The 10,542-nt window shown below is 36.7% G+C and overlaps 1 protein-coding gene across 3 annotated transcripts in view; it reads left to right on the top strand.

Moving 5' to 3' along the window:
* The window catches only part of LOC101847187 (prominin-1), a gene marked incomplete at its 5' end in the record, with an annotated part of 88,074 nt that overhangs the window by 48,361 nt on the left and 29,171 nt on the right, over positions 1 to 10,542 (top strand). For all 3 annotated transcript variants that reach the window (XM_035969673.1, XM_013082324.2, XM_035969674.1), the window contains 3 exon segments: positions 5,257 to 5,328; positions 8,544 to 8,633; positions 10,363 to 10,413. In XM_035969673.1, the coding sequence (XP_035825566.1) occupies positions 5,257 to 5,328; positions 8,544 to 8,633; positions 10,363 to 10,413 (213 nt within the window).

A 10,542-nucleotide genomic window follows, 5' to 3' on the forward strand; every position in this document is an offset into this window, starting at 1 on the left:
CAGTCTAAGTCTGATTCCCTGTAAAGACTTCTCTGTTGACACCCACCCCTTGGCGCTCATATGACCGTATGCAGTTGCGAGCGCCGTAAAACCCTGTACTGTAAAACAAAAATTATTCTTTTCTTTTGTATGTTACTCTCTCGTAACACCTCTTAACTTTAACATTTATGTGACGTAATTGTGTTGCAAGTGCTGTAAAACTCACACACAAAAAACCTCCAAACAAAAGTACACTTACATTGATGCATAAACACCTACACACAACATATGTGCGCTTGGACAAATGACTATAAGATCAGAAATATCGTTTTGAAATTTCGCTGTCTCAGAATTACGAATTTCTATCTGAAGCTTTTGGCTGTTTTGAGTTACTAAGACGAAGAGGTCAGCAACCCAAAATCTGTCCTGCTCTATCAAAATCCTAAAAATATTCAGAGTCATTATCAAGATATTCCAAGAATTGCGTTAGAAAAAGCATGACATTTTGTGAAACTCTACAATTTTTACGTCAAATTTCTCAAAACTAGATTCTAGGTACTGAGCAAATAGAACTTTGTAATTCTGAGGTATCAAATTATCTCCGTTGTGATTCTTGTATTGAGGCACAAGAAATGAATATAAATGGATACTATTTAAAATTCCCCTTTCCCCTAGAATGGAAAAGTGTTTTTGTCATGAATTTGTTCTCATAAATTTTTGTTTGTCGTGAAGAATGAGAAGGCATGCAAACTTATTTAGTTAGCATGTGATGCCTGGTCGGTTAGGAGTGAAAAGGTTTCCTTGAATTAAGTGCGAGAGGTTGCCTGTTCCGTTGTAGGTTGTGTTTGATATGCTTTCTGTTTGTCATACTAAGTCTTGTGCTCTCTTTTTCTCCAGCCTGTCTCTCTCTCTCTCGTGTTCATAGTGTCTCTCTAATTGTTGCATTGTGTTTATCCTTGACTCTAATTACCAGTAGATCTTGCTAGATATTTTACTTACTGGAATGACTAGTTTGGTTTCATGTTTCGTCAGTTTTCGCTCCTCTAATTCTCTTCAGGTTGCTGGGTTTTACCTGGCCAGTAGAGAGTGGTTTTTTTCCTGACGACTGGTTGGTTTTCAGCAATCTTGGTCTTTATCACAATAAATAATTTTATCTAATAGATCTAATGGTCATTTTGGGGCTCAAACATTTAGTGAGTACAAATTGATTTATAATTTTTTGCAGGTCCGAATTTTTTTTTATATGACTTCTCACACAGGTTTCCAGTTTACTAACCCAGTTTGGATTTTTGGAACTTAAGATGTCCTTTCCTTAACTAAGATTGAATCATCGTTTTCTTTTTTAAAATTTACTTTTTAAAAAAACTTTCCAGTACAGTTTTCTATGGCTTATTTATCTTGCTAATGATATGTCACATTTCAGGTCTCTTCCTGATGATTTTAAAAATCCAAGTAGCCTTTTCATGTCTGAGATGAATCTGAGAGTTAAGGAAGGAGATGTGCGAATAGGCAGCAAGATGTTATTTTTATCCACTTATTAGAATTTGAACCTGGGTATAGTTTGGAGTTTTGCTCTTCCTTTGTAGGAGATTTTTCTCTCACCCAGAAGTTTTTTCCGGAGAGTCTTTAAGAGCTGTGAAATATACGTGTACTACATTGTAACATATGCATGCATCCGAGTAGTCTGCTTCATAGTGCAGGTTATGGAGCCGCTGAGTAAGTAGTGTTTGCACTTGAGAATTTTACAGTGTTATGCGCACATGATATGGGCTGAGATAATGTTCCCACTGAAGTCGAGAAAGATAGGAGGAAATTTGACTTTTGGAGGTTGAAAGAACATGTGGCATGTACATTTTTTGCAACTTCAGAGTAATTAAAGGTTATTTTAAAGGATAAAGTCTAGATGTATCTGGTGGAAAGTAATATCACATTGTTTGTTTGTGGACACTTTTCAACGGTCCATTCAGTAGATGATTGTAGTAACACTATTCATAAAACATAAAAGAAGCTAAAACAGGCTTGTCAACTGTTCTGAATTTCCCGCGACCGGTAATTGGGGATTTTAGAGCCTTATCACGCACACTACACCAAAATCAACCCCACATGGTGTAATTTTGTTCGTTTCTTTGTAATCTGATGTTATAACATTCGATGTCCTTGACTGGGTTTTTTAAAAGTTGGCAAGTCTGCTAGAGGGTCATGAAACTGTCTCCTGTGGTTTGCTGGTGAGGCTCTTTGCTTTTATTTTGAAAAGATTTGGGTTTGATTATAGTAAAAGATATTGTGTCTAGTTTCTCTCCCTTTCTGCTGGCATGCACAGTCCCGCTCAGGTTGGGTTGTCCTTCACAGGCAGGATGGGCAACACCTTACGACTAATTTATGGTTAAAATTGTGTCAAGGGAGGTGAAAGTCATTTGTCTTAATTTACAAAACTAGTGAGTTTTCACGGGTTTATTGCATCATGTGCATTTGCCATTAATGTTTTTTTACCTTTACCTCTTAGCAGAAAACTCAATGCTCAGAAGATACATCTGTTATTTTGTGTTTTTATTGTTAGTACTGGTTTGATATTTGATTGCATCTGCCAATGTGACTTCTTGAAATTGTTGACTGTGGTATAACATCCTCTACTTCTATCACAAGAAAATCTGTGTAAGTGTAAGGAAAAGTCTGAATTTGTCTTCTTGTGTCTGATGAAGTGGTATTAAGCAAATAGTTGGGAAAAACTAGCATTTTTTGGTCTTGTAGAGAACTTCAATTTCTAATGCTCTTGAGTGTGTGAATGCATGGCAGGGTGTTTTCATAAGCTGCTTCCTTGTTGGTGGTTGAGGGCACCACCGGTAGGTCCCACTTGTTGACTTTCCTTCTGTTGTTTCAGTCTATCTTACTTTTTTTCCCAGCAATAAATGACCATTATTGCAGTGATGTACTTCTCCTTTTTCAATTTTGTAATTTGTCGCACTAAGATATTTTCAGCACTTAATTGGGAAGTCGTATAATTGTTGGAGCTGAGTGTTAGTTGCAGTGCTATGTCCCCCTTCTTCTTTCTTCCCCAAATTGTATCTGTCTGTTTTTCTTATTCTTTCTAAACAATAAGAAAATTATGATTAGGATCATCTCTACATGCTTCACTTTTTTAAACAGGCACCATTGAAGTTTTGAAGGAGCATGCTCAGTTATGCTAAGTCAGAGCGTGTAGAAACAAGTGATGAATGTCTTTTCAAAGTTTAAATATTGTCTTCCTAGTCATTGCTCTTTGACATCCGTCGCAAAAACAGGTGGGAAAGTTTTGCCAGCAGCGTTTTATGTTACAAAGTAAGATTTTTTAAAATTTGAGTGTTAATTTAAAATTAAAAAGGAACATGGAATATCAGAGTAATTGACAAGCTGTGCAAAGTTGAAGCCAGTGGCAGAATGTGTTTTATGTTACAAAGTCTATTTCTTAGATAAGGTGTGGGTCTTTCTCCTTTGCTTCATCAAGTATAGTCATGATGATATATATATGCTCTTGCCACGGTACTGGTTTCTCCCCCCAAAAAAACTTCTTCAACGTGCAAGAAAACCAGAAAAAAAAGACCAATCCTGTGTTTTAAATGGTGAGAGGGGGCACAAAAGTTTGATCACAGTATCATCACAGTATCTTTATACTTGTTTTTTTGATACAATGCTCTTGCATTGTGACTCATGGGTTTTGTTGAGGGTCTGCAGGTTGACCTAAGTAATGCTTGTAAACACCCCCCCCCCCAAAAAAAAAAAAAAGAAAAAAAAGAAAAAAAGGAAAAAAAAAGAAAGAAAAAAAAGAAGAAATAAAATAAAATAAAATAAAAAGTGGAAAAAAAAAATTTCTCCTATTTTGTTCATTACATGGTTTGAGTGTAATGCCATTGTCCTTTTTTGTAGATTCAAGTCAAATTCTTGAATGTCTCGAAAGTGGTTTGCTGTTTGGCTGAGTAACTGAAATCCTGATACTGAGTTCTGTAATATGTGTGATGAATTTACTTCTAGGTACAACGATTCCTGTAAGGATTCTTGTTGAATTTCGGTGGAGTGTCCTTTAGCTTTCTTAAAAAACTTTGATACTACTGTCATGTATTTTTGGCCTGACCAGAATACATCATCAGTTTGCTGATATAATTTCTTGTCTTTTAATGCACGGAAGAACGTTTGTTTAGAAAACTGGAACTGAACAGGTTTCATTTGAGTGGAAATTTATTAAAAAATTGTTGTCCAGGAAAGAGGAACATGACAGGTAGTGTAGATTGTACAAAGTTCATGCTGTTTGATTGATGCTGTTTGTCCGTTGCATATATACCGTATTTTTTCCGCAGCTATTTCGGAGAGTATGTAATATGTTTATGTGAACTTGGGGTCAAGCTCTTACCTGCAGGTAACCTCTACCCCTTTACTCTAGAGCTGGCGGTAACAAAACTGGCCCGCGGGCCACATCTGGCTTGCTAAATCTGTCTTTCAGGCTTACTGCCATACCACCGTACAGGAAAAAAAGAACCCTTGGAAAATGCGTTTGTAGTGTGCTCTGGACTTGGTTACCAAAATAATTTAATAAAATCGTTTCATTGAACTTTAGGTCTATGGTGAAAATTAGATGTGTTTGTAAAGACTTCATAGCTTGTAGTTTATCTAGTTTTAAAAAATGTATTTAGGTTTTTGTATAGAACAAAATGTGAGGAATCGAGGTGAAATCAGGCGCCCGTCAAAATAATGAAACTGAAGAAACAGGCATTTTTCTGCCAGTTTGACAATTTTTATTAAAGTTTTGTTTTTTGGCTCAACACATTTGTCTTTAATTTTAACACAGAAACTAGGTGACCCCATCTCCTTCAATCACAAATATTTCGACTTCTATTCAAGATAAATGGTTTTTCTTTTCATTGAAAGCGCAAGGCAAATGAGTGAACTCTCAGATGATACCAATAACTCCACATGCCCAAAAATTTACAGACGCCTGATTCCACCACATCGTGACACAAGTAGTTGTCCAGCCCACACTTGGCATTTTCTCAGTTATCCAGCCCACTTTGAGAAAAGTTTGGTGACTCATGGTTGGTTATCAGAAGAAAAAAAAAAACGAACTGGGAAACTGGTAACAAGAATCAGGCTGAAAAAAATATCCTTCGATTTCATTCCCTGTCCAGTTTTTAAAACAAATTTTCTTTTCAGGTAGGCCTAGTAGAAACCAGTTTATGTCTGTTTGCCTTGAAACTGTTTTTTCCCCTCCTAATTCATGCCTATTTTTTTTGTTGCTCCTTCTGATTTCAGTTGAACAAGCAGCTGACAAAGACAGAACTTTCGACTCTGGCATCAACAGTGGAGGCATTTGCCAATAACTTTGTAAGCATTGGATTGTTTAAGATACTGACAGACGGACTAATGGACGGACGAACGGACGGACGGACGGACGGATAAATTTGCATGACTGTTTGATGAATGAACACAGGCATTGACTTTTAGATAGAAAGGGAGGTCATTCAATCATGCATTCATTCATCATTGTATAGGTTTATTTACTGCCCTTTTCAACACTGTAAGGTTATCTGAGAGGTGTGGAGAGAGCAGCTTATGTATTGGCAGATTTTCTTTTGGTGGTCTGCAAGGATGAAAGGATAGATTAAGAATAGTGTGTGAGAAAAAGGGGGAGGACAAAGAAAAATAAAAGGCCAGCTGTATTCGGACTCGAGTCCGAATATAATTTTTATCTATTCGGACTCGAGTCGGATTATGGGTTTTATCTATACGGACTTGGGTCTGAAAAAAGGATTTATTTTTTCGGACTCAGCTTCTAAGTGAGTTATGTGAGTGTAAGGAGGTTAATGAGGTAAATGTTGTCGGTGGGATTCTACGTAAAACCAGAATTAGAACTAGAATTGCCTACTAGGACTAATTGTGACAAAAAAATCAAAGGACTGCACTCTCATTAGATCTACCCAATGGCAGTGTCTAAGTACACGGTAAACGACAACTCTGGGTCTTTCCACATCCACTATAGCATCATCATTACTCCCACCACCATTTGTCTTTCCACATGTTTAATTTCATTTTGTTGTGTGTTATAGTTTTTCTGTAATTATTTTTTAAAAATCACATCGGACAGCCGTGAATTCTTCCAAACACCTCTTCCCCCAGCAAGCCGAGAGTGCTAGATCGCAACGCGCAATCTCATTGGTAGACATAATTAACTTTGCCCCCGGCAAGGTCAGCTCAACATAGTTGTTCTGTTCATACTAATGATGCAGGGAGGGCCAGTTTAGATAGATCTAGATCTAGTTACTGGATATTAAAGCTCACGTCTCGACTGTTATCATTATAAATTATAATCGAAAAAAAGTTCGTACATGCTGGAAATATTTAGGAACAAGGGTCGGAAGTCGGAACAGACGTCCGCCTGGACTCACAATTCAGAGTCCGAATATAATTTTTCTCTATTCGGACTCGTCACTTCGAAAATGAAAATAGAAAAAAAAGGTCGATCCTACTATACCATAAGGTGCAGCAACTTATGCAGCTGTAAGTGCTGTAAAATTTTTACCAAACTGAGGCCTAAGGTGCAAGCATGTGTGAGGTTGTGTGATAAGATTTGATTATCTATTACCGTCTGGGGAAATTTTGCTTGCCTCTGCTGACAGTCACAATTAGAAAAAGTAAATTTAGAAATAGTGATAAGTATTTACACAAGGGAGATAGATAATATGTGTTTCTATTAGTTAGATACTTAAATTGTTAAGGTTTACTGATTAATAAGTTGTTATGTTACGACTTACTTGAGTCTTGCAGTAGTAGCTCTTGATGGTAGTTGATGTTGGTGGGGCCCCACCTGTTGGTCGTCTTCTGGTAGTTCTTGGTTAGCCGATGTTACTCGTTTCGGCTTCAGTGAGTGAGTGACACTTGATTACCCGCGTCTTGCACGAAATCACATGAGGTCTCTGTCACGTGATATGTCCTTTAGTCCTATGTCACAATAACTACTATAAAGGTACGTTCACACTACATGACCTATTCTTAAGGTGCGCTTACACCACATAAGTCCTCTGACGGATGTGACAGGAAAGGATGTATTTGATAGAGATAGGTGTGTGGTTAAAAAACGTTTGGAGGAAAAGAGAAAAGAAGGAATGTCGGGTGATTTAATGAATGAAGAATAGTGAAGTGATAATGAAGGAAGAAAAGGGAAGTGATAATGAATGAAGAATAGTGAAGTGATAATGAAGGAAGAAAAGGGAAGTGATAATGAAGGAAGAAAAGGGAAGTGATAATGAAGGAAGAAAAGGGAAGTGATAATGAAGGAAGAATGGTGAAGTGATAATGAATGAAGAATGGTGAAGTGATAATGAAGGTAGAAAGGTGAAGTGATAATGAAGGAAGAAAAGGGAAGTGATAATGAAAGGGAATGAGTGAGGGGATAATGAGAAGAAAGAGTGAGGGGATAATGAGAAGAAAGAGTGAGGGGATAATGAGAAGAAAGAGTGAGGGGATAATGAGAAGAAAGAGTGAGGGTATAATGAAAGGAAAAGAGTGAGTCGAGGTGATTATGATACCCAGAGTGAAATCCTATTCATTTGGTGAAAGATGTTTTGCTTTTAGTGGGTCAAAAACCTGGAACACAATTCCTACAAAAATTGAGAGAAAAAGAAAATACTGAGACTTTGAATATCTAATTGAAAACATATATTTTTAGATCATGAATACGGCCATTCTTTTTTCAGTTCAGTGAATGTTTTTTTTTTTTTTTTTGGTGCATGTGTGTTGTCCACTTTAAATGATTGTCCAGCGTTCAGAGCTTGTTGCCCTACCATACCGGATAGAGTGCTAGATAAATCCTATATTGGGATTATTATTATTATTATTATTATTATTATTATTATTATTATTATTATTATTATTATTATTATCATCATTATTATTATTATTATTATTATTATTATTATTATTATCATCATCATCATCATCATTACTATTATTTTTATTGTTATTATTATTATGATGATGATGATGATGATGGTTATTATTGTTGTTGTTATGATGATGATGACGATGGTGGTGGTTTTTGTTGTTGTTTTTATTATTATCATTATGATGATATTGATAATTATTTTTGTTTTTATAATTATTATTATTGTTGTTGTTGTCATTATTATTACCATTATTACTATTATTATTATTATTATTGTTATTATTATTATTAACTCTTTTTCTCCGAGGGGGGGTAAACCCACTATGTAGGGGCTCTTTTTTGGTACTAAATAAAAAAATGACAAAAACATAATTTAATATGTCATTAAATCGAAACTAGCAAACCTAGTTCGATAGTTCTTCATCTAATGAATGAACTTCCGGTATATGAGACCTGTTTTCGGCAATTGCCGAAAAGTAATTTGATGTCGAAGTCGTCGTAAAGGAATGTGCTCAAGCTGCTGTCAGCGGCTCACCGGCACAGTGGTGGGTCAGACCGCGAGCCGCTGTCAGCGGCTTGCCAGAGATAAAGATTATTATTATCATTATCATTTTCATTGTCATCATCATTATTATTATCTCTTTCTTTCTTTCTTCAGCCCTCACCAGATAAGGAAACACTTTTAAATAGTGCTGCACGCCTCCGAACTTTGGACAGTCAAACCATTCCTGCTATGAAGAACCGTGTGGTAAGGATTGTTCATTGCTTTGTGCATTGTCTAGAAGTGTCCAGTGGAAATCTGCCTTTTTTCTCTCTCTTTTTTATTAAAACCTCTAAGTAATGAGAAATTTTTGTTTGTTTGTATGTTTTTTTATTGTTTTTTTTTCAACTGAATTGCAGTCAGAGTATTGTTTTTTTAATTTTTGAACTGAATAGCTGTCAGTGACTTGTTTTTATTTTTGATCTGTGGAGCTGTCCGCGATTTAAGTATTTTTTTCTTCTTTTGGTACATCGTAGCTGTCAGCAATTTGTATCGTAGCAGTAAGGGATTCTTTATGTGTGGGTGGTTGGCGTGTGCTCTGGTGTGGTTTGCTTCTCCTTTCCATTCAAACATCTATCGTTCTTATCTCCCCTTCTTCTTTTTTATGTTTGTTACTCTCTTGTAACACCTCTAATCTTCTGGCGCTCATTTGACCTTATGCAGTTGCGAGTGCCGTAAAACCTTTACTAAAACTAAAACATTCTTTATGTAGTTTCGAGGGCGGTGAAACTTTACTATAACAAACAGTGAGGGATTCTTCCCCCCGCCCCCAAATGTGCCATGTTGCAGTTGCTGGGTGCTAGGTGGCACAAAACCTGACTTCCATTTTTCTGGTTTTTACATCATAAACCACACTGAAAGCACCCCGAATTTCCTTCACGAAAACAGGGGTTGGTATAAAATGAAGCTGAAATTGTTAATTCTCTGGACTGCCTGGACAGCTGTGACAAGGACTCCCAAACCCCCAAAGTCTTGAAATTGAAAATTAGTACAAGATAACACTCGGCTCACAATCTGTTTACCCACTGCCTGTTCCCACAACCTACTATCCCAGGATGATGGAAGAGATTCTCAGAGATGCCAATTTTCTGGATAAATTTGGAAATCTGGATTGCATACAGGAGGAAAAATTTTCAGATCATGTTATTGTCCAATACAACTTGTATCAAGAAGACTGGCAAAATCCAAACAATTTCATCTTTCTGAAATCGTTTGGATATTGCCTGTCTTCTTGACACTAGGTGGGTGGTTGGCGGGTGCTCTGGTGTGGTTTGCTCCTTTTTTCCTATCAAACATCTGTTGTCTTTATATCTTCCCTCCTCCTTTTTTGTGTTTGTTACTCTCTTGTAACCCCCTCTAATCTTCGGCACTTATATGACCTTTTTGTGTTGCAAGTGCCGTAAAACTCTTACTAAAAAAGTCTTGAGACTAGATGTATCAGACAATATGATTCATAAATTTGGAGTCCCGTGCACAGATTTCCAGGTCTGAAAAGTGTAGTTTAAAAAAAAAAAAAAAAAAAAATTTCTTGCCTGTTGGCACCCCTGGATTCTCTTCAACCGATAGAGCACTAGCGCATGTTAGCTGTGCACTTAGACTGGTAAATTTTCATCGTCTCAGTTTTCTATATCACATTTTATTTTCATTATACCACTATCACTACTCATTTTCTGTGCTGAACCCACTTATCAGTAGAGTCAAAAGTAGAACAGTTGAATGATTTGCCGCCAACAGGTTGAAAGTGATAATGTTTATCCCTTTTCTTGTTGTCGGTGTATGGAGATTCTGACACTGGTTCGTAAGATCCCGTTGAGGGATTTCGATTTCAATAACCTTCACTTATTACTAAATTAAAATTGAAGATGCTGAGTTTACAGAAGGGATTAAGTTCATGTGAACTGAATTGAGTGAGAGATGTTTTTTTTTCACTCTTCAGGATACGCTGAACTCCTCATTGATAGAACTACAGGCTACGAGTACCCTGAAGGTGAGATTCTGTGTGTATGTGTGCTCACACACATGTAATTTATGTTATGTATCTTTATGTTTATACACACACACACACACACACACACACACACACGCACACCCATGCACTCACACACACACACACACA

Source organism: Aplysia californica, unplaced genomic scaffold (assembly GCF_000002075.1).
Source record: "Aplysia californica isolate F4 #8 unplaced genomic scaffold, AplCal3.0 scaffold00169, whole genome shotgun sequence".
NCBI lineage: Eukaryota > Metazoa > Mollusca > Gastropoda > Aplysiida > Aplysiidae > Aplysia > Aplysia californica.